A 24597-nucleotide genomic window follows, 5' to 3' on the forward strand; every position below is an offset into this window, starting at 1 on the left:
ATTTGGTTGGTTGTGTGTGTGTGTGTGTGTGTGTTTGTGTGTGTTCGCGTGTTTCTCAGACTGGCATATGATGAACTGAAGTCTACCCGTGAAGGCTTGCGGTGGCATACCGTGACAGTGCACCTTTTTCGGCGCCGAGTCCATCCATTCGTCCGCGCGTCACCTGGAAAACCGTTGGACACATGCGCGCTCGGACCTGTTGTTAGTTTGATCGAGTTTGTGTCTCCGTGCAATCAGTCCCGTTAAACGGTCACTCAAGAAGAAACCTCGGGACTTAGTTAATTTCGTCTGGCTTTTCTGCGCTGGATGACATTTTGGAGCATCGGTCGTGCGCTGCGCTCTGTTGCGCGTCTCCGTCGCTCATTAAATGATGCTGCGTATTCACGGGTCCTCCTCCGGTATCACCGGCATTACTCACGGACCGGCGGAGTGATCGAGCGAGCGAGCAGCTCAACATGATATTCAGATAAATATTGGTTGGGGAAACTTTGTGGAAGATGTTTAGAAGAGCTTCGTGATTTGTGTGGATATCTGTTTGTCTCGACAATGAGTTTGTTTAAATACACCAGAGGAGGGAAATTAAGTTAACAGGTGCGTAATTGTTGCAGTACAACATGAATCCTGGTGGCTTCGGAAGCGGCGTGCGCTCTGTGGAGATCGTGGGGAGAGCGCGTTAGTTGATGGCACTGCGCGCCAGGAGGACTTTACTTTGGTTCGGTCAGTTTTTGCGCGGAGTCTCTCGGCTGCAGGGTTTCTGGTCCCGGCGCTCCAGCAGTCTGCTGTGTCTCTCCACCAGCCAGGACCAAGAGCAGGGGACAAGCCGCAACCAGTGTCCAAAGAGACATCCAGCGCAGCAGCAGCACTCTCGGGCCTGCCCCTATCCGCCCTTCCCCGACTGCTGCTGCGCCTTCCCGGGGGATCAGAGGGGACATGAACCCCTCAGCCGCCGGTTCCTGGTGGCCATGAAGAGGCAGAACGTGCGGACGCTGTCCCTGATCGTCTGCACGTTCACCTATCTGCTGGTCGGGGCCGCTGTGTTTGACGCGCTCGAGTCGGACTTCGAGATGCGGGAAAAGGAGCAGCTCGAGGCGGAGGAGAAGCGACTCCAGGGCAAGTACAACATTAGCGAGGACGACTATAGAAAGCTGGAGACCATCATCATGGAGGCCGAACCCCACAGAGCGGGGGTCCAGTGGAAATTTGCAGGGTCCTTTTACTTTGCCATCACTGTCATTACGACTATTGGTGAGCAACTCTTTCAGCACTCCCTCTCCGTGTGTCTTTCATTCAGGATGGGGGAAAAGTGTATAAACGCAACTGCTTCGGATGCACATGTTGCTTATTATAGCTTTTGCACACTTTTGGCTCTTTGTATCTCCATGACGCGTGAGTGACTGTCTTATAAATGTTTAATAACATTAAAGTAAATAATTTTACTTGGAGGAAAAATGCATGTGACTTGGGTTTGTAAAGAGAGGACATTGTGCTTTTAAATGCAGGTCTCCAATGCGAAGAAAATAAATGCTTTGTTGCATAATTTCCAAAATCACAACAAATGTATATCTAGTTCAGGCCCATAGTTTATGAGTCACAACACTATTTATTATTGGCATAGTTCTATACAAACTCTAATTTAAACGTGTTTAAATCTAGGATTCATCACTATTTTTTAAATGTAAATTATAGCCTTTGGCTGATCCTGTATTTTTCATTAAGTTATATTTACCACATTAACAGTTATAATAGATGTATTGGCACTTAATTACCAAATAATTTGCATCTAAACCAAGATATGAGTAACACTTTAAAAATAGCTAACATTAATAAGTCATTAACACACATTTTGTACTGTGATACTTAACAGATCAACAGTTCATGTACATTCAAATATGAATATGAATATAAATATTATATATGAATCAAAGCTTAATATATCAATACCTGATATATTAAGCATATATATATATATATATATATATATATATATATATATATATATATATATATATATATAAAATGCTAATCTGTTAAGCATTACGTAACGCTTCTTTATGACTTATTAATGTAAGTTATGATTAAGTGTTCATAATATGTAAAATATTTTGCAATAATGTCCAAAAACTACTAAAATGCACTGTGAATATTATCAGCATTTACAGTATGTCATAGTTAATACTGTGTCCTCACTGTGTTTGTAGTGCGCTATTGTAGTGCACACGCGTCAGCATAGATGAGCAGTTTGTATCAAACCCTGCACCAGTTGTTTTAGCCCCCCCCACCCCCTTAATGCCAGACAAGCAAAATCATTTTATCCAGGAAATAAAAATGTCATTTAAAAATCACCAAATCAACTAAATATGTACCAAATATGCTTGCCAGGCACCATTCATTATAATTTGATTATTCACACAATGGCAAGAAAATGAACAAGAAGGAGAATTAGCATACGTGAGGTTGTCAACTTGGAGTCAAACCATTTTTAAAACAATTTCATCCAGTTTTCTGCAATTGTATCAAACAAAATTAAATGTTTTATGTTTCACAATTTGAGCGAGAGGAATCTTGGCATTGTCATCCTGGAATATGCCTGTGCCGTCCGGGAAGAAAAAATCAATAGATGGGATAACCTGATCATTCAGTACATTCAGGTAGTCAGCTGACTTCATTATAATGTTGCTGAGCCTAGACCTGACCAATTGAAGCAACCCCAGATCATAACACTGCCTCCAGAGACTTGTACAGGGGGCACTATGCATGACAGGTACATCGCTTCATGCGCTTCCCTTCTTACCCTGACGCGGCCATCGCTTTGGAATAAGGTGAATCTGGACTCATCAGACCACATGACCTTTTCCCATTGCTCCACAGTCAATCTTTACGCTCCCTAGCAAATTTTAAGTCGTTTTTTCTGATTAGCCTCACTAACAAGTGGCTTTCTTGTGGCTACACAGCTGTTTAGTCCCAATCTTGTAAGTTCTCATTGCATTATGCATGGGTAAATGCTCACACTTTCACTATTAAACATGGCCGCGAGTTCTACTGTCAGTTTTTATGATGTGACTTCACTAAGTGTTTTAGTGATCTCCGATCACGCTCATTCAAGATTTTTTTCGACCACATTTCTTCTGTGAAGCTGACGGTTCACTACTATCCTTCCAGGTTTTAATAATGCATTTGACAGTTCTTAACCCAGTTCCAGTTATTTCAGCAATCTCCATAGATGTTTTCTTTGCTTGATACAGGCCAATAATTTCCACTTCTGAAACACAGTAACATATTTTGCACGGCCACGGGATATACGCCTTCCGACATGATTGATTAAGAAATGAGAAGCTTCACATTATTCACACTTAAAATAATTGTTGCCAGCTGAAACATATGAATCACTGCAATAATGATCCAATCATAGGCTCTTAAGGATCTGCTCATTTAAATCCAAACAGCAACTTTTTTCTTTTTTTTTTGGCTAGGTAGTGTATATTGATTACCAATTAAAACTCAAGGAGACGTGTTTTGTTTAAAACATTAAAAAAATAAAAAAGTGAAAATGGAAGAAACACCATGAATATTTAAGAATAAATTACCAGTTTTTCTTGTTAGAAGTTTGTTCATTACAACTGAGGTTATGGCACAATATCCAGCCTCAATGGTTGTCGGCAGTGTGTTAATGTTGTCACAGTGGCATGTGAACAGCAGCTCTTGTGTATAATGAATGACTGAGTCGTTCTGTGAACGGACACTAATGCACAACGCATGTGCTGATGTGCATGTGTAGAGAGAAACACACATGCATATATGCAGGCATGCACACAACGGAGAATTCAGTGAAATTTGTATTTTGCGTTCTCTCTCTGCAGTGGCTGTGGACTGAATTAGCAATCTGTTGCTTTGTGCTTGTAATTGCTGGTCATTTGCCAGATGCAGATAATTAGAATGTTGCTTTTGGTTTTGATTAAGATTTTTACTGAGGTATAAATGCTGTAGTGAGAAAACACATTAGAGGAACTTCATACTGGTGTTTCTTTCTTTCTTTCTTTTACTACCTTCCATCCTTCCTAGTGTATACTGATTGCCAATTAAAACTCAAGGAGACGTGTTTTGTTTAAAATATTTTGATAAAAAAAAAGAAGCAAAAATGGAAGAAACACCATGAATATTTAAGAATAAATTACCAGTTTTTCTTGTTAGAAGTTTGTTCATTGCAACTTAGGTTATGGCACAATATCCAGCCTCAATGGTTGTCGGCAGTGTGTTAATGTTGTCACAGTGGCATGTGAACAGCAGCTCTTGTGTATAATGAATGACTGAGTCGTTCTTTGAACGGACACTAATGCACAACGCATGTGCTGATGTGCATGTGTAGAGAGAAACACACAAGCATTGCAGGCATGCACACAACGGAGAATTCAGTGAAAAGTTGTATGTCTTTCTCTCTCTGGTGTGGCTGTGGACTGAATTGGCAATCTGTTGTCATTTGCCAGATGCAGATAATTAGAATGTTGCTTTTGGTTTTGATTACGTTTTTTTTACTGCAGTATAAATGCTGAAGTGAGAAAACACATTAGAGGAACTTCATACTGGTGTTTCTTTCTTTCTTATTTACTTTACTTTCTTTCCTTCCTTCCTTGATTGAGAGAAACACCTTAATCGTTAATTCTTTAACTCTTTCTTATTTTCATTCATTCCTTTCTTCCTTTTCTTTCCATGCTTTCCTCCCTTATTTGATTTAATTCCTTCCTTGAAGGAGAGAAGCACTTTCTTTCTTTCTGTCTTTCTTTCTTTCTTTCTTGAAGGAGGGAAAGCACATTTAAAAGTACCACGTTCATCAGTACAAACAATAGTACGCAAGTATAAACACTATGGAATCACTCAGCCATAATACCACTCAGACTCATTCTGTCTCCTAGAGATGACGTAGTGTGGTGCAAAAGTGCAAATCCATCCCAGAAAAAGAGCAAATGGCCTTGCAAAGATGCTGGAGGAAATAGGTAGACAAGTATCTATATCCACAGTAAAACGAGTCCTATATCGACATCCAGAAAGGCTGCTTAGCAAGGAAGAAGCAACTGCTCCAAAACTGCCATAAAAAAGCAAGACAACAGTTTGCATGTGCACATGGAGACAAAGATCTGACTATTTGGAGAAATATCCTCTGATCTAATGAAACAAAAATTTTACTGTTTGGCCATGATGACCATTGTTGTGTCTGGAGGAAAAAAGGTGAGTCTTGCAAGCTGAAGAACACCATCCCAACGGTGAAGCATGAAGTGTGGCAGCATCATGTTGTGGGGGTGTTTTGCTGCAAGAGGGACTGGTGCAATTCACAAAATAGATGGATAGAGGGCATCATGAGGAAGGAAAATGATGTGGATATATTGAAGCAACATCTCAAGACATCAGCCAGGAAGTTAAAGCTCGGTCACAAATGGGTCTTCCAGCGCTGTGTGGACAAACTGAGTTGCACTCAGCCTCTGTAGAAAGGTGGAAACATTCTGAGCAATTAATCACGGCAAGTGGAACCAGCTCCCCATGCAATCTGCTCGATGGCGAGTTAGCGCCGCACACATGACCAAGACACACAGTGTCTCCACGGTAACCAAAGCTCGAGGCTAGTCTGACATTTCCACTCCCCACCTCCCTCCAGACACACACACACACACACACAGAACATCCACTGACTCCTCTATTTCTAAAAACTCATAAATCTGTTAATTATTAAAAACATACTTTAAGTAAACACACAATTATCCCAGTTTTCCATTCATGATTTGTCAAAACACGAAAAGTATTATATTACACAAAAAATCTTAGTCAAAGTTATATGTCACCAATCAGCCACAACATTAAAACCACCTACCTAATATTGTGTAGGTCCCCCTCGTGCCAGCAAAAAAGCACAAACCGGCATCATAGAACAGCATTCTGAGATACTATTCTTCTCACCTCAATTGTACAGAGTGGATATCTGAGTTACCATAGACTTTGTCAGTTCAAACCAGTCTGGCCATTCTCTGTTGACCTCTCATCCAGTGAGCGGCAGTTCTGTGGATGGAAACACCTTGCTGGTCAACAGAGAATGGCCAGACTGGTTTGAACTGACGAAGTCTACGGTAGTTATTTCACAGATTAAATAGATAGATGGTTTGACACCATTCTATTTGTTTCCTTCAAGTGTACAAAACTTCAAGTGTACAAAAGTTATAAAAATATATAAAGAAACAGATTTCTTTCTTTTATATGGGTAACCTTATATTTATGTAGTTATGGTTTATAAAAAGGAAGCAAGCTGCTCCTTATGACTGAACTTCAGATATACAAATGCTAAATTGCAGTGTTATGAAACAGGGTATATACAATACATACAATAATACAAGCAACAGGTTTAGAAATGTTCGTCTGTTGATTAAAAATGCAACTTTTCTGGTTACATTATTTATTTCTTAACCGTCAATTGTGTTAGGGTCATTTTTGACCCGGGATAAGTAAAAACTAGTTTTCGGTTATGGAAACAAACATTATGATTTTGTCAAGACCCTAAAAACAAACAAAGTACAAAAGAAAATGTATTTTTGTATATCACTGTTAAAGAGAACAAAATAGTTAAACAAATAGTTCCTTCCATTGTCTTAACGGGTCAATTTTGAGCCGTATGGGAAAAACCAATTTTGACCTCTCACCTTCTGAATTTCTGGATGTTATTCATCTTTGAACAGTTTTTTTGGACATCTATGAATCAAAATTGATCTAAAAATATTTCACATTTTCTCAAATTTAGCCCCCAACACAGTAGTGTTCTCTAGTGCCTCCTACTGCCCCACTGGGTACTGCATCTTTCCTACAAATTGCATACTTTCGTCTCAAATGTCCACAAATGCAATTTTGTTTACAGTTTTGAACAGGTAATATGTCAGTAATTGCTAATATGATTTCAGATGATAGGGAACACCCAAATGGTAAAAAAATCAACTGGCTATTATTTTCTCATAAACTCTCCTTTCTTGGTCAGTTTTCTCTTTCAGGTCACCAACTGGCAGAGTAAAAGTTTAAAGAGAATCTTTTTGAGTGAGTTAGTTAAAATGGACATTTTTATTGCTTGATTCCTGAATAATTACACGCGGTCAGAGACATTTAAACTGTGGTGGGCCGTGCATTTTAAGTCTGGGCCCTCAGTGTGATTCATGTCATTAAGAAAACACAGTTTCACAATGAATAAGACACCCTATGCCTTTGGGCATCATACATTATGTCGCAGCTAACTAATATTACCAATTGACATTTTAAAAACACATCCACGCATGAAAGCCAAAACTTGAAACGACACTTAATGCTCAAGCCTAATTTTAACTGCAGCATGACTGTTTTGTGAAATGAAAGTCTCCCGAACAGAATTTTTCATATGAATCTACCAAGGAGGTCTATAATACCTGGAAAATATCTATCTAATAATATTTGCAATTTAAATGTTAAACGTCAGGGTACACGCTTATGCTGCGTTCCATTCAAGTTGGATGTGGGACATTCCTTCTTGACATCTCCGACCATAAATGCATTCCATTCCCCGATATTCGGAACTGCAATGCTCCTGTTCGCTTAGCAGGGGTTTGACTCTCATTAGAGATGTCTCCTAGCAACCCAACTGATAAACAATGCTGCAGCGCTAGCATTTGTGCTACAGGTGTACGATTCTCAAAATAGATTATAATTATATTTCTGCAGCCGGTACTGTAACTCTACCCTTTGAGAAATGAAGTTTGTTTGAGGCCAGAGCAGCATATGAGCGCACAATAAGTATGTTCAATGCGACTGAGCACCTACATTGTGTTGGCCACGTATTCGTGTCTGCCTACTTGAATAAGGGATGCTTCTGACCTTGCGCACCAGAACAGGTGATGTCATCCAGAATTGTAGAGCATGTGGAAAATTTAGAAGTTAAAATTCACATCAAGTGCTCTCGATCAGTAAAGCATGCTTGATTGTATAAAATGTAAAGATTGCAGCAAGAGCCAACATCATCAGTGGTCCCTTTCAGCAGCCTGTTAACGTGGGAACATTAGACCTCTCTCTCGTTCTCATCTCTTTCACTCTCAATCTATTTTTAGCTCCAGCTCTACAAGCCCACTGTCACACACTGTAGCTTATCCAATAAGGCTAAATCGATTTTTTGCTAATTTCCAACATGCTTTGTGTATCAATAGCTCAAATAGACTGTATCATCTGATAGAAGACATATCTAGCAATAAGATAATCTGCACAATAAAGGATTTTTTTAGGGATCGTTCAGCACTTTCCTTTCCTTCCCTTCCCTCTTTCATTCCTCGCTCAAAAGTTTACATGCATGAATGACAACCTGTTATCTGAAATGGAAGGTGTTTAAATTCGGAAGCCAAATTTGATTGTGTGTCTAGTTTTTGAATGTACGTGTTTGCAGGTGCATTAGCTGTCTCAAGAGGAAAGCTCTTTGAAGCTCATATTCTTTTGTAAAATGATTAAATGTTTAATAGTGCAGTTTTCTTTTTGTCTCTCTCTCGCCGTCTGACTCCCCTTTCAGCGTGAGCTGGTACACTCTCTTCCCTGAATGTCATCATGTCCAACTCGCAAAGAGCAATCTACAGGAGCCTTAATTTGATGACATGTTTGTATGGATGTGATTTTCTTTTTTTATTATTCATTTATTTACTCCTCTTTCTTTATTTTCCTAACATCCATCTTTTTTCTTTTCTTTTCTCTTTTCTTTTCTTTTCTTTTCTTTCCTTTTACTTTATTTTCCATTCCTTTTCTTCCCTCTTTCCATTTTTTTTCTTTTATTTCCTTTCATTTCTTTTAATTTCCTTTCCTTTCATTCCTTTCCTTTCCTTCCCTGGTCTTTCCTTGTCTTTCCTTTCCTTTCCTTTCCTTGACTTTTCTTTCCTTTAATTTACTTGTCTTTTCTTTTCCTTGTGTTTCCTTTCCTTTCCGTTCCTTTCCTTCCCTGGTCTATCCTTGTCTTTCCTTCCCTTCCCTGGTCTTTCCTTGTCTTTCTTTTCCTTTACTTGTCTTGTCTTTTCCTTGTCTTTCCTTTCCTTTCATTTCCTTTCCTTTCCTTTGCTTCCTTTCCTTCCCTGGTCTTTCCTTGTCTTTCCTTCCTTTTCTTCCCTGGTATTTCCTTGTCTTTCCTTTCCTTTCCTTTACTTGACTTTTATTTCCTTGTCTTTCTTTTAATTTACTTGTCTTTTATTTTCCTTGTCTTTCCTTCCCTGGTCTTTCCTTTCCTTCCCTGGTCTATCCTTGTCTTTCCTTCCCTTCCCTGGTCTTTCCTTGTCTTTCTTTTCCTTTACTTGTCTTTTCTTTTCCTTGTCTTTCCTTTCTTTTCCTTTCCTTTTCTTGTCTTTCCTTTCCTTTCCTTCCCTTGTCTTTCCTTTCCTTTCCTTTCCTGCCCTTTCCTTGTCTTTCCTTTCCTTTCCTTTCCTTCCCTTGTCTTTCTTTTATTTTCCTTTCCTTTCCGTTCCTTTCCTTTCCTTTCCTTTCCTTTCCTTTCCTTTCCTTTCCTTTCCTTTCCTTTCCTTTCCTTTCCTTTCCTTTGTTTCCTGTCCTTTCTTATTTGAATGATTTGAGTCTGTTTGTTTCATCCAATGGCTCAGATCACCTTCCTTTTCATGGAGAACTGCAAATCATTGTATCAGATATGAGAATCTAGTTTTGTTGAATTTCAAACAGTGTTGCACCCCTTTTTTTCACGATACTCTAACTATTGTGTAACAGTAACTGGATAGCACTCAGCCATTTTTATGAGTGATCTGTTTTTCAATTAAAATCATTTGGCTTGCCGGTGAGTTGTCTCTCTGCTGACTAAACATGTGGCAGCAACGTTTTCATTGGGGGAAATGGATGATGCTCTTAAAAGGTTATGTTATATTGTAGTACATTTTTATTGATGGGGGCTTTAACAGATCAGGTGCTAAATGCTGAGCAGAGCTGTTTTTTCGCACCATTACGGACATCTACTTCACTGACAGGTCAAGCTGATTAGTCGTTCTAAGAAAGAAATATGATGAAACAAAAATATAAGTTATTGATTTAAAGGTCCCTTCTGTGCACTCTTCCAACAAATTGAAATAAGCCTTAAATGTATTTATTGTGTACCTTTATAGTACCTTTTTTTTTAATCGGTAAATTCTCGGAATATTCTTAATTACATTCTGTTAATTACTACAGGAATAATGGAAGTTTAATGAGCCAAAATGTAACATAAATATTCCTCAAAACTCACATTAATGCAAATTCCTTGTTTTACTGAGCATTCCAAATATTAATAAAAGAATAACTTGCCCTGCCTCTGAAACAACTTTCCCTTTTTTCACCAATCCCACTTACATTTCAGCCCCTCCCCTCCAACCACCTGTCATAAGGAGACTTTTCACAATTCAGTCAATTTCTGATAGATAAATCTTGTTTGAAATTTTTTTGGTCTGTTTTGGTTTGTGAACGGCGGTTGGTCTGTGGTCTGTGCAAGTTTCTAGACGTGCTTCCTGACCTACGAATTTACGTCATCCCTCTCATGAGCACGTCACAGAAGTGTACAGAAGCGAACATTTGTAATTAAAATGTATATAAGTATTGTTTTGTTTCAAGACAAGGAAAGACCAGGGAAGGAAAGGAAAGGATAGGAAAGGAAAAGAAAAGAAAGGAAAGGAAAGACAACGAAATACCAGGGAAGGAAAGGAAAGGAAAAGAAAGGAAAGACCAGGTAAGGAAAAGAAAGGAAAGGAAAGACAAGGAAAGACCATGGAAGGAAAGGAAAGGAAAGGAAAAGAAAGGAAAGACCAGGGAAGGAAAGACAAGGAAAGTCCAGGGAAGGAATGGAAAGGAAAGGAAAGACAAGGAAAGACCAGGAAAGGAAAGAAAAAGAAAGGAAAATGAAAAGAAAGGAAAAGAAAGGAAAATAAAGGAAAGGAAAGGAAAGGAAAGGAAAGGAAAGGAAAGGAAAGGAAAGGAAAGGAAAGGGATTCAGAAGAACTTTATTTGTCGACTGGAGTTGTGTGGATTATTTTGATGCACCCTAAATATGCATTTTGGACCGTCGAAAAAATGTTGTACACTCACTTTCATTGTTTAGAGGAGGAGGCCTAAAATTAAATCCTAAAAATCTTAAATTCTGTTTTGATGAAAAAAGAAACTCACATCTTGGATGGCCTGAGGGTGTATCAGCAAATAATTATTTTTGGATGAAATATTCCTAACATCTATTCCTAACTATTCCTAATATCTAACCATGTTGTTTATCTTCATCCATTGATCCTCTCCTTAACACAAACAGTCATATGTAGATTATATGTGTACCTGAATGAGCAACACAAAGTAGTCTGTGATAGTCATTAAGTATGTATGGAATCCAGAGAAAGAGAGCTATGTTTGTATGTACCGTGATCATCATAGTGAAAACATTGATATGATCTCTCCTTGGAAATCTCTTCGCAAATAACATGGTGCAGTTTGATTGACAGCTCTTTATGGACCTTGACATTGGCTGTTGTTTGTATTGGATAAAAACAGTGTCAACAGAGAACGCTTTTATCTGTGAGTGTGATTATATACATTAGTAACTGAGTGCAACAATTACAATAAGTACCATGGTAATACTGATATACTGATAATGATAATACCATACTTTTGGACAATTACCAAAAGTTTTTCAACATAGTATTAGCATGTTTTTTGACACATACTGTACCATGTTAATACCATGGTATTTGCACATATACTGTACTAAAATAGTAATGCCATGTTTTTTGGACACGTACTGTGCAAATACCATGTTTGTTTGGACACGTACTATGCTTTTATCATGTTTTTGGACATATAGCACGGTGATACCATATTTTGTGGCATGTATTATGGTAATACCATGTTTTTTTTAGGCAAATGCCATGGTAAAACCATGTTTTTGGACACTACCATTATAGTAATACCATGGTATTTTTAGAAGTACTTTAAGGTACCATGAAAAATGCCATGTACCATGGTAATATCCAATTTGTTTGGGCATGTACCATGTAGTACCATGTATTTAGGCACACACTTTGGTAATACCATGTTTTGGGCCATGTTCTATGGTAATACCATCTTTTTGCAGGAATTTACCATAGTGATGCCATGTTTTTACATTTAAATTTAAATTTATGCATTTGGCAGACGCTTTTATCCAAAGTGACTTACAGTACACTTATTACAGGGACAATCCCCCCCGGAGCAACCTGGAGTTAAGTGCCTTGCTCAAGGACACTATGGTGGTGGCTGTGGGGATCGAACCAGCAACCTTCTGATTAACAGTTACGTGCTTTAGCCCACTACGCCACCACCACTCCACATTTTTTGGGGTATTTACTATGGTAACACAATGTTTTAGGTCATTCATTATGGTAATACAATGGTTTTAGCCATGTCCAATCGTAATATCATGTTTTTGGACATGTACCCTAGTAATAATATGTTTTTGGGCATGTACCATGGTAACACCATGTTTTAGGGCATGTAGTATGGTAATATCCAATTTTTTGGGCATTTACCATAGTAATATCAGGTTTTTGGTAACATACCATGGCAATACTATGTTAATACCATGTTTTTTGGCATGTACCATGATGAAAATACTATGTTTTGGACACTAGCATTATATTAATATCATGGTATTTTTAGAAGTACTTTGAAGTGCATGAAAAATACCATGGTATATTAATAAGATAATAATTAGTTAACATGGTATATGTCAAAGTACCATGATATTACCATTAATACCATTACCAGCTTAATCGCTATTAACAAAATTACCATTAATACAGCATAAACACGTGTTGGAAAGGGCAGAACCTTTGTAATATTTTTGCCCGATGTCAATACACTGACGCACATGCCACAAACAGACACACACCAGAGCCCTGCTATGAAGGTTGAGCATAAAAAAACTTGGCATATCCACCTTTTTCCTGACCGCGGGAGTGTTCCACGATTCGACTGTTTTCAATTTCTGGTCTCCAGTGTTTTCACTCGCATCAGCATACATTCTTAGCGGTAATGTAATGTTTAAGTTATCGATACTTCACAGAGTCGAGATGACCACAGTGCCTCACCTGAGTGTGTAAATGACATAAAGCGATGATCCAAGATGAGTTGATCATCGTTAATCATACTGAGCTATTGTGACATCCAACAACAGCACAAGCTGAGCCTGATATTCATTTTTACTCCAAGTAACACTTAAATGGTTGTTTTTCTCCTCTGTATTGCTCGTTATGGCAGTTTTTACTTGGTGTCTAGAGACCAGAAATACAAAACAGGCAATTAGATTCATCATGGTGCCGCCCAGTGGTTGCTCAGGAAAACTGTGGGTAAGATAGCAAAATGTGGCAGTCCCATGGCATAGACATTCTATGGGTGGTACTGTCACGCTACTTGACCGTTACGCTCTCTGGTATGATAGAGCTGTGGAGGTTGTTATTTCAGGAAATAAAAGAATCTCTGCGCGACACACACACACACACACACACACACATGTTGTGTTTCCATGTTTTATGGGGACTTTCCATAGACATAATGGTTTTTATACTGTACAAACTTTATATTCTATCCCCTAAACCTAACCCTACCCCTAAACCTAACCCTCACAGAAAACTTTCTGCATTTTTACATTTTCAAAAAACATAATTTAGTATGATTTATAAGCTGTTTTCCTCATGGGGACCGACAAAATGTCCCCACAAGGTCAAAAATTTCGGGTTTTACTATCCTTATGGGGACATTTGGTCCCCACAAAGTGATAAATACACGCTCACACATACACACACACACACACACACACACACACACACACACACACACACACACACACACACACACACACACAACAGTTCTTCCGTGATAAAATAATAGAGAAAGGACCTCTTAATTTGATGTACAAAACAAGCCCAGCTGGGACTTGTGATAGAAATCAAGGATTTTTAAGAAGCATGTAAGGCGCTTTTTAATTACCACAGAAGCACATCAGGTATTAACTATCGGCAAAATGCTGAATGAGACGTTTATGTTCGCAAGTGCTCTCTTCATGTGATGTTCAAAGTGGCGCTGGCGTGGATGCCTTGACGCAAATGATGAACACAGCTTCAATATTGCTGTAGGAAAGCGAATAGCCACAGTCTGTTGGCAGATTCATATTGTGGAGATGTAATGCCCATTGCTATGAAAATGCAACCTATGTGCAACTCCCACTAAGACTTTTAAACATTTCATGTTTTTTGAATTGGTGATATTTTAGTGCATTTCCATCTTTATACTGTGGAAGGCTTTGTTTGGAAAATGTTAATAAAGCATTATAATGTTACATTTTGTTTTGTTTCATTCCCAATATGGAAATACATGTATTTTGACAGGAAAAGAAGCATCTACAGTGTCAAATGCCATCACTTTCAAAATCACAAAACACACATACACATTTTATACATGAGCATCTCTGCTAGACATATCTTTGCTGGCACATTCAGACTCTCACAGGTGGTAAAAAGGTATTTCAACAGAATTATCAGTCTGTGTATGTATGATTGTGTTATATGCATGTATATTTGTGTGTGTGTGTGTGTGGCAGTTGGACTCAATCTGCTAAGTGGGTGGAATATTCTAAAGGCGTTACGATTCATTTAGATAATGATACAATATCCTCTCCTTTTTTCTCCCATCGTGATGTTCTATTTTTACATTAGGCTCTACAGGAGAAACACACACAATAAAGCACATTTTCTCCTGTCTTCCATCCCTTTAAAACACATCTGCCATTACATCCAACCAATGCACTTGCTAGCAGCATCTTTGATCAATGCAAATGACTTCAAATGCATTCAGAGAACACGAGCCGCGTCAGATCACTTGGCAGTCTTGATTAAAAAGTTTATTTTAATGAGCTGTTTTTGCGATAAAAACACTGCATTTGATAAAGAAGGGCTGGAATTAATTTACATGGCTGAGAACATGGTTATGAATCAATTTCAGAGTTGATTCTGTACAAGCTGAGAATGAATTAATCAGTGGATTTAATTACGGGCCATTTTCATAAAGGCTGCCATTTATTTTGAGGAATGAATGAAGGGAAATATAATCTATACATCTTTTCTACATTAATTCGCATAAAACAATTGGCTGAGTGATCATTTTTGGTCATCAACTTAACACTTAAAGTCTTCTGTGAAATGGACAGCTTCATGTGCGCTGAATAAATTGTAACTGAGAGAAAGCCGCTTCATCACAGCTGGGGTCTTCTGAGGCCTTAAATTTGTTCACTATAATGACCACTAGGAGGAGCACCTGCTAATTTGTCCTCAATGTTGATGTGGTGCTAGCATCAAAACTTGTAGTCATGCTAATAAATGTTAACTAGTTATTTCATAAACCATGGAAGTGCTATCTGTGCAGTGAGCTTTAATTAGCCCTATTTATTGCTTTGCGGAAGTTAATGAGTTTTTTCTGTGTAATCTCAATGTTGCAGATTTGTGGCTAGCATTAGCTTAACATATCAGGAGACTGTTACTTGTGAATACCCTCACACTCTTTACTCTGAACTCATTAAATATTCAGCACTCCAGTGGACTCATTTTATTAATAGAAACAGTTTATCAATAAAACATTGACATGAAGCTGTTATTTCCTTTAAATATTGATATATGCATAAATATGATAATATTGTATAATGTTAAAAAACGTGTCAGATTTGACATATAAGTGTGTGGTGTGTGGTCATATGCTATCAAAAACTGGAAGTTATTTGGTGTGTGCAGAGGTGGGTAGTAACATGCTACATTTACTCTGTTACATTTACTTGAGTAACTTTTAAAAATTGTTTTTACTTGGATGAGTAAGTTTTATGGTGGGTACTTTTCACTCTTACTCGAGTACATTTCTGATGAAAAAAAGTACTTTTACTTCTTTACAATGATTAGCGTTCTTGTCGTTACATTATTGGTTTAATTTAATAAGTGTTAATAAATGCGTAATTTATTGAGATTTTGGAATGGGACTCTTACGACAGCAGAACTTCACAGCAGCACGCTGTCACTCGAGTCGCATTCAACACAACAGAAGCAAGCGCCCAAAACAAACAAACATTTATTCACTCCACACAGTGCCATCATTTTACACCAAAACAAGGATATATTTCAAGATTAAAATTGCAGCTCCAACTTAAAAAAAAACACAGTGAGGTAAGTTTTAGAGATTGTGACAATGTGGGCTTGTCTGTTTCATGGAGATGCTCATTAATTTTCCGCGTGAATCTGTAACTGTGGGCTCGTATGACCTCCGTTTCTGAGTTTGCATTTTTATATCAGCGCTACAACATATCAATATACAACAGCCTACTGTATAAATCTTTGTAAACATCCACGTTAAGTGCAAATGTTTGACTCTGCCGATTGCGATTGTGAGCATTTCTGCAAGTGCAAGGTTGGTGCACGCACAGCGTTTGACAGATGCGGGCAGATTTGTCTTACGGACAACAAGCTTCCAAACACAGAAAAGGTGCTGTTTACCCTTAGTGTACAGAACTAATATTATAAATTCATTATACACTGGAAATGCTGGACCGTCACTGAACTAAATTCACGCAGGATGTAAAAAGCTGTGAAATAATAGCATTTTTCACCGTAATAATTACTGGAAAAAGGTTTCTAAACTTCTCTTCTAATTGACAGATTCGACCAAATCTGAGAAGCATCCTTAAAGTGATAGTTCAGCCTTTAAATAATATTATATAATCATTTCTCTGCCCTCATGTTCTTCAAACCCTGTGAAACTTTCTGTATTCTGTGGAACCCAAAAGATGTTAGACAGAATGTAAGAGACTGACAGTCTCAGTCACCATTCAACATGCAGTGAAAGTAAATGATGATTAAGGCTAACATTCTGTCTAACAGCTCCTTATAGGAATAATTCTTCCTCATGACATCCCAGATGTGTTTAATTATTCTGCTGAACACACCTCAGCTCTGTTAGTTTATACTAGAATGCAAGTGAATGGGTACCAAAACTTTGAAGCTCAGAAAGCACATAAAAGCAGCATTAAAGGAATTTAAATGACACTGGTTCAATCTTTAGTCTTTAGATGGGATCTGAAAAGTGTGGGTGAGAAACAGATCAATATTTAAATCCCTTTTTACTAATAAATCTCCACTTTTACATTCTTCTTCTTGTGCTTTTGGTGTTTCAATTATTTGTGCATTTCGCCACCTACTGGGCAGGGTGTTGAATGAATAGTAAAAAAAGTACTTTATATATTATAAAGTTATAAATATTGATCTGTTTCTCCCCCGTACCTATAATATTGCTTCTTAAAATCACTGGAGTCGTATTAATTTATTTTATGCTACCTTTATGTGCTTTTTGGAGCTTCAAAGTTCTGATCAGCATTCACTTGCATTGTAGGGACCAACAGAGCTGAGATATTCTTCTAAAAATCTCTGTTTGTGTTATGCAGAAGAAAGAAAGTCATACACATCTGGGATGGCAGGAGGGTGAGAAAATGAGGGCATTTTAATTTTTTGGTGAACTCTCCCTTTAACTTGATGCATGGAAGAAAGAAGTTATGTGGGTTTGGAACAACATGGTAATGAATGATGACAATTTCCATTATTTTTCATCATTCTGTAATGCATGTTTAAGGTGTATCATGTACTGGAATATAAGAGAGTAAACATCCAATACATACTTGAGTATTCTTTTTATTTGATTCTTATTTACTCTTACTCGAGTAATTTTAAAAATGTTTGCTTTTACTTCTACTTGAGTAATTTTTTTTAAGTAATTGTACTTTTACTTGAGTAAAGTTTTTGGATACTCTACCCACCTATGGGTGTGTGTCCATTAGTTTGTACACATGTTCTGTGTGTAATGCGAGAGTGTGTGCATGGACTGCATTATTATTCATGGTGACATGAGAATTTAAAATTGTATTTGAAAGTTTTATAGGCTAGTGATTAAAAATTATGCATTACTGATATTGTTAGATGGCACGTTAAACCGACATTGGTAAAAATAGATTACTTCTCTTCTCTTCTCTTCTCTTCTCTTCTCTTCTCTTCTCTTCTCTTCTCTTCTCTTCTCTTCTATACTTTCTACATGTTGTCTCTTCTATTCTTCTCATCTCATCTTATCGCTTCCCTTCTCGCACTGTCTATTCTTTTTACAGGAGACTTTATGTCTCAACTCTTTTCATCTTTTTCTCCTCGTGTCATCTCATTCCATTTTATCTCATCTCATCTCTTCTTTTCTCTTCTCTTCTCTTCTCCCCACTACAAAGTTGTGTAAAAAGCCAAAAGAGGACATATTGATCCATGAACTTAGTATCTCACCCTCTCTCATCCCCCTCTCCTCTCCTCTCCTCTCCTTGTTTCCCTCCTCCAATCCTTCAAATTCACAGTTTCTTGAGTCAGCATAACTGTGAATATTTGGCTCCTTTACCCTTCTTTTGTGTATTCATTCCAGTCCAGCCTGTGTGTGTGTGTGTGTGTGTGTGTGTGTGTGTGTGTGTGTGTTTGCTCACCGACAACTCGTTGTTTCTGCTCTGGGAAGCGATAAAGTGTAGCAGGTGTTGATGATGTCATTTTCTATTAGGGGTTGTGTTTTTCATTGGACATTCAGACAGCAGGAACATTTGCAGAAATTGCGATTAATATACTTCAAACGAACACAACCTGGGATTTAGTTAATATTTCTAAGGTATGACAGTTCGTCTCATTGGGCATATCAGTGTTTTGTACCCACATATCAGCCTTGTATTAAATGAAAGCTGTTTGGAATGTTTGTTTACATGTTTACCAGTGGCAATGTCATGAAAAAAACAAAAAACTGTTTTCTTGGTCTTTTAGAAATTTAGGAGTTGGAAGTCGATCTAACCCACAAGAGCATGTCGATATTTTAAACTTGTTCACCACAACGACTCAAATGACCGACTACCATTTGTGTGGAAATATACCACAACTCTATCAGTAAAACAAGAGCTCAATTCCTGAGGATATTTCTGCCTCTTCAATGCTTTTATTTTCCCCAGCTTGCTTGACATCTCATGAGTAGGTCGCAATAGCGTGCATTCTCTCTTCCAGGAACTATTCACAGAGGAAATACAACCATTTAGGGGGCTTGTGTTAGACTAACAATGATGTGAAACAAATCACTCTATTCAAAGTGGTTTTTTTTTTAGTCATGCACAAAAAATTTTATGCAAGTGAGAGGGAGATGCTGGAAGAGTTTTTGGCCAATCCCATTACCAGAATCATGATGACCTCATACTGTCCATGAGCTCACTTTTTGCCACAGTTGCCGAAGCAGAGGGGATATGTGTGTGTGTGTGTGTGTGTGTGTGTGTGTGATGTGGTCCTTATGGTAAAGATGTGGTAATTGAGTTGGTTCTAACCTAATTGTTTCTGATCATTCATGCAAGACTAGTTTAACACTGACTAAACAGCTCCGTCTACAGTTTCTAGCATGCAAGTGTGTGTTGGCGAGTTTGCATGTGTGGGAGTGTGTGTGACATCTGTGGTTAAATGGTTTTTGGCAGGGCAGTAGTGTTTAAAATAGGCCTTCTTTTGCTGCTAGATGCAATAATGTGATAGCATGGCTGTTTACTCTGAAAGAACTCTCTTTCTCACTCCATCTTTCTTTTGTTTAGAAAAATCGTCTTCATTTCTGTGGTGAATCTCATTAAATCTGTCAAAAACACATCCTGGTCATATTTCACTTCAAACACATTTGCATTAATCACCATAAAGTAATCGCATTATGTTATACAGTAATATCACACAAATAATGGTATTACAGTAATTATTTTCTGGGGGAGTAGACTTCCTTTTCTTTATGCAAAGTATAAAGTTTATTTATTGTTTGTTTTTTTTTGTACATTTTTGGGGTGAAATGTGAGCCGGAGATGTTTTTATTTTTGATGTTTTTGAAGAATGATTCTACTTTTTGCAGTTTTAGGGGCCGTTCACTCTGACCGCGTCCTTGCCCCAAAAAAACCTATATTCCATTTTACACTTTTTAACTACTATGACATCAAGGTTCATGGAAGAGAACGAGTCATATGGTGTTTTGGAAATGGAATACTACACTATTATTTTTTAAACATAGTAGTACAAAGCAATTATACTGTTTAGTGCAAATTCTTTTTTGAATGCATAAAATACCTGGATGACCTACTACATTTTTTAAACAAATGAACACACAGTATGGAATGTATCCTACTATGTCACTTATTAATTGAACTCAATATTACATTTCCACCTAAACAGCTATGTATCTTACAGCACACTGAGCACTCTGTGAATTCAGCAACACTATGTTAAAAGTTTTGCTGCTGAAATCAGTCTGTGCTTACCAAAAATCTAGTCGTTTCCCCCAGTGGCCAAAGCTGGAATTGTTGTTGAACATATGGGCATGTGTGAGCTCCAGTTTACAGGTGAACTCTCCACAGAGTGGCAAAAAAGCCTGACCGAAACCCCAACCCTAAACCTTATGTACATTGGAGTAAAACGTCATTTTACAGTAAATTTGTCTTGTCTAATCTCTTTTCATCTCATCTTGTCTTCTATCCTCTACCACACCTTGTCTCTTCTATTCTTGACTTGTCTCTTCTCATCTAGTTTCATCTCTTCTCATCTCTCCTCTTCTCGTACTGTCTATTCTTTTTACAAAAGACTTCTTGTCTTATCACTTTTCATCTGTTTACTTTGTCTCTTCTTGTCTCTTTTTGTCATTTTATCTTTTCTTTTCTCTTCTGTTCTTTTTTTAATTATCTAATGTTTTCCTCATATGGTCTCTCTTCTCATCTTGTCTCTTCTCTTTTTTCATCTTCTTGCCTTTTCTCCCTTTTCTCATGTCATCCCATATTGTCTCGTCTCGTCTCTTCTCTTCTCTTCTCTTCTCCCCTCTATAAAGTTGTTCAAGAAGCCAAATGAGGACATATTGATCCATGAACTTAGTATCTCACAATCTCTCATCCCCCTCTCCTCTCCTCTCCTTGTTTCCCTCCTCCAATCCTTCAAACTCACAGTTTCTTGAGTCAGCATAACTGTGAATATTTGGATCCTTTACCCTTCTTTTGTGTATTCATTCCAGTCCAGCCTGTGTGTGTGTGTGTGTGTGTGTGTGTGTGTGTGTGTAATTGCTCACCGACAACCCGTTGTTTCTGCTCTGGGTAGCGATAAATTGTAGCAGGTGTTGATGATGTCATTTTCTATTAGGGGTTGTGTTGGACATTGGACATTCAGAGAGCAGAAACATTTGCAGAAATTGACATTGATATAATTGGACTTCAAACGTACACAAGCTGTTTGGAATGTTTGCTTACATGTTTACCAGTGGCAATGTCATGGGAAAAAAATAAAAATAAAACGTTTTCTTGATCTTTTAGAAATTTTGAAGTTGGAAGTAGAACTAACCCACAAGAGCTTGTCGATATTTTAAACTTGTTCATCGCAAAGACCCAAATGACCGGCTACCATTTGTGCGGAAATATACCACATCACTATCAGTAAAACGTCTCGTTATGAAAGACACTGAACCCCAAGTTGCTCCCAATGCAGGCTAGCACCTTGCATGGCAGCTCTGCCGTCATTGGTGTGTGAGCATTTGTGTGAATGGGTGAAAGAGTCACAGTGCTTTGAAAACCGCTTTGGTTAAAAAAAGCGCTATATAAGTGCAGACCATTTACTATTTACTTATGTAACCTTGGTTCCCTGAGATGTAAGGAACTTGACATTGCATCATGCTGATGCATTTGGGGAAATTCCTTTTCCGTTCCCTTCATCTCAGGGAACTGAGGTTACATACGTAACTGAGATGTTCCCTTACAATTCCATTTCACTCAACATTGCGTCATACTGACGTATATGGGGAACAGGGACCCGTAACGCTGCACTACATGACATAAACCTCCCATTGAGGGATACCGAAGCATACTGCTCAAAAGAACATGACGCCACAGTCCTGTGGGACGGCGACCGACATGAGTATTCCACAATGAATGGTGGTTGAGGAAATTACCCTGTTCACTGTGTAGAGCGCTTTGAAAAGTGCTGTATAAATGTAATATTAATTAATTAATTCATTCATTCATTCATTCATTCAAGGACTGTTCCTCATCCTAATTAAATAAAGGAGGGAAAAAGGCTTGAAAGTGAACCACCTGAGCTCTGAAAGGCATGGGTAAAACCTTAGGCACATAGACTTTTCTGGATTTGATGGTGGCTTTTTAAAGACCTGGACCAAACTCCAGTAATGAATTGTCAATTGACAATGCTTGCAAATCACAACCCATTTATTGAGGCCAGATCCAGCAGTAATGCTGTCTTATGAGGAAGAACACACAACTCAACAGAATTCGCTCCTTTAGTTACTCTAATGTAAGAATTTCAGGTATGGGTCAGTTCACTTAGTCTCTGCCATGTGAAAAGCACCAATTAGTGAACACATTCCATTTCAGTGCATAAAGGCTTCTCGTAGACGGCCCTCTAGCCTGTAAAATGGTGTTCATAACTGACTGAGTCAGTTATGGCATGTTTAGCACACTCCGTTCAGGGGCAACATATGCAGGTTCCACAGCTTGTGCTGGGGATGCCAGATTGTGCACTGCGCTTGAGCGAGGAGATCCCTCCTCACTGGTATTTCCCATGGAGGGCCATCCACAACCAATAGAATTTGCATATGACAGATTGAAGGTGGAACAATGGGGGAAATGCGTATTTGCATTCCACAGGCTATTTGTGGGCCATTGCGTCCACTCCTAGCGGAGCTGGGGACTTGGAGTACCAGAGGGGATGGTGGGTGTTCTCTGCAGAGGCAAATATATCAATCTCTGCTTTGCCAAATATTTCCAAAATCCTTAGGACAGTCTGAGGATGAAGTCTCCATTCGCCCGGCAATGCTCCTTGGTGTGACAACAGGTCCGGACCATAACTCAGACAGCCTGGGACATATGTCACCTGCAGGGAGAGGAGATGGTGCTCGCTCCACAGGAGGGGGCAATCTCATCATTGGCAGGGAACAAATTCCGCCACGGTGGTTTATGTACACTACAACTGTTGTGTTGTCCGAATGAATCGGATCATGATAATTCGCTTTTTCGGATTGAAAAGCCTTCAAGGCTAGGGAAACAGCTAACAGCTCCAGGCGGTTGATGTGCCACGCTCTCCTCGCACCTGTCCAGGTGCCAAAGGCCGGGCATCCGTCACATCACCTGCATTGGAGGCGTCCGTGGTCACCACTTTCCACCAGAAAAACTTCCCCAGCATGACACCTTGCTGGTAGAAAGCAAGAGCTATCCAAGGTGCTATATCAGCTAGCCATCAGTGTGATATGGCGATGCGCAAGCATCCTTGGTGCCAGGAATGCCATGACACACTGTGCTTGAGCCAGTACTGAAGAGATCTCATGTGTAAAATACAGTACCTTATAAAATGATGGCAGATTCTACTGCCATAATCCCCAATGCTTTTTGAAGCAGCTTCAGTGGAAGTGTTCTCCCCAGTTTGACCTGAGCCAGACACCGGAGAATGGCCTGAATGTGTTTGCTCGTGAGATGCGCACACTCGCTAATGGAGTTGAGACGGTCTCCCAAAAAGGAGATTGTTTGCTGGGGGAGAGCGTGCTCTTCGCCCAGTTGACATTGCAGCCCAGGCTGTTCAAATGTTGGAGCAATATGTCCCTGTGCTGGCATAACAGACACTCTGACTGAGCAAGTAATAGTCAATCATTGAGCTAATTAAAAATGTGCATGGTGCTCAGTTTCAGAGGGGCGAGTATGGCATTGATGCACTTTGTGAACGTGCGAGGAGTCAGGGACAATCCGAAGGGCAGAACTTTGAATTAATACACAGTTTCCTCAACCGCAAACCTAAAAAAAATCCTGTGATGTGGTATAATTTGTACATTTCTTTCAAATCTATTGACACAAACCAATTGTGTTGGTGATTCAAATGTGTCAGATCTAAAATCGTCCAAAGCCCACAGTCTTTCTTTGGGACAAGAAAATAGCAGCTGTAAAGCCCTTTGCGGGCTTGACAATCTGGAACAACCTCTATCGCGTTCTTTGCGATTGTGTATTTCAGCTTGTATAGGCCGGCTGGAGACACCAGAGCATCAAAGAGGGTGGCTTTTTCTGCATCACTCATTTCTGTGAGGGTCAGCCAGATGTGACGATCCTGGACCACAAGGTTTCCCATTAATTTGCCAGTGGCCTGTGCAGTAAATTTAGTGGCCCGCAGCACAAGTCTGTAGAGGTGAGGAGCTCTTTAACACCATGGAAATCTAGGCTCATGGATCGGCCCTTAAATGTACAAAATAAAAGTATGCGATAAACAAAACAGCTGTGTGTTACATTGGTACACATGCCACATATCTTTGGAAAGCTACATTTCTTGATTTTCTATTGATATAAACCATTTTAAGATACAATCACAACAGCAGGTACAATCTATATCTTTGTCAGACCACCAACATATAAACAACCAATAACAAAATTTAGGCAACTCACCTATGATGCCTCATAGTTGTACACTGAGCCATAACTTCCCGACAAAAACGGTGTTGTTT

The 24597-nt window shown here is 38.8% G+C and overlaps 1 protein-coding gene across 1 annotated transcript in view; it reads left to right on the plus strand.

Moving 5' to 3' along the window:
• Positions 1-462: 462 nt before the first annotated feature.
• LOC127619550 (potassium channel subfamily K member 9-like) overlaps positions 463-24597 on the plus strand; it is a 55582-nt gene continuing 31447 nt past the window's right edge. The window contains exon 1 of the mRNA XM_052092406.1: positions 463-1245. Coding sequence (XP_051948366.1) covers positions 681-1245 — 565 coding nt within the window. The 5' untranslated portion in view covers positions 463-680. The remainder of the gene's footprint in view (positions 1246-24597) is intronic.

Source organism: Xyrauchen texanus, chromosome 26, assembly GCF_025860055.1.
Source record: "Xyrauchen texanus isolate HMW12.3.18 chromosome 26, RBS_HiC_50CHRs, whole genome shotgun sequence".
Classification (NCBI taxonomy): domain Eukaryota; kingdom Metazoa; phylum Chordata; class Actinopteri; order Cypriniformes; family Catostomidae; genus Xyrauchen; species Xyrauchen texanus.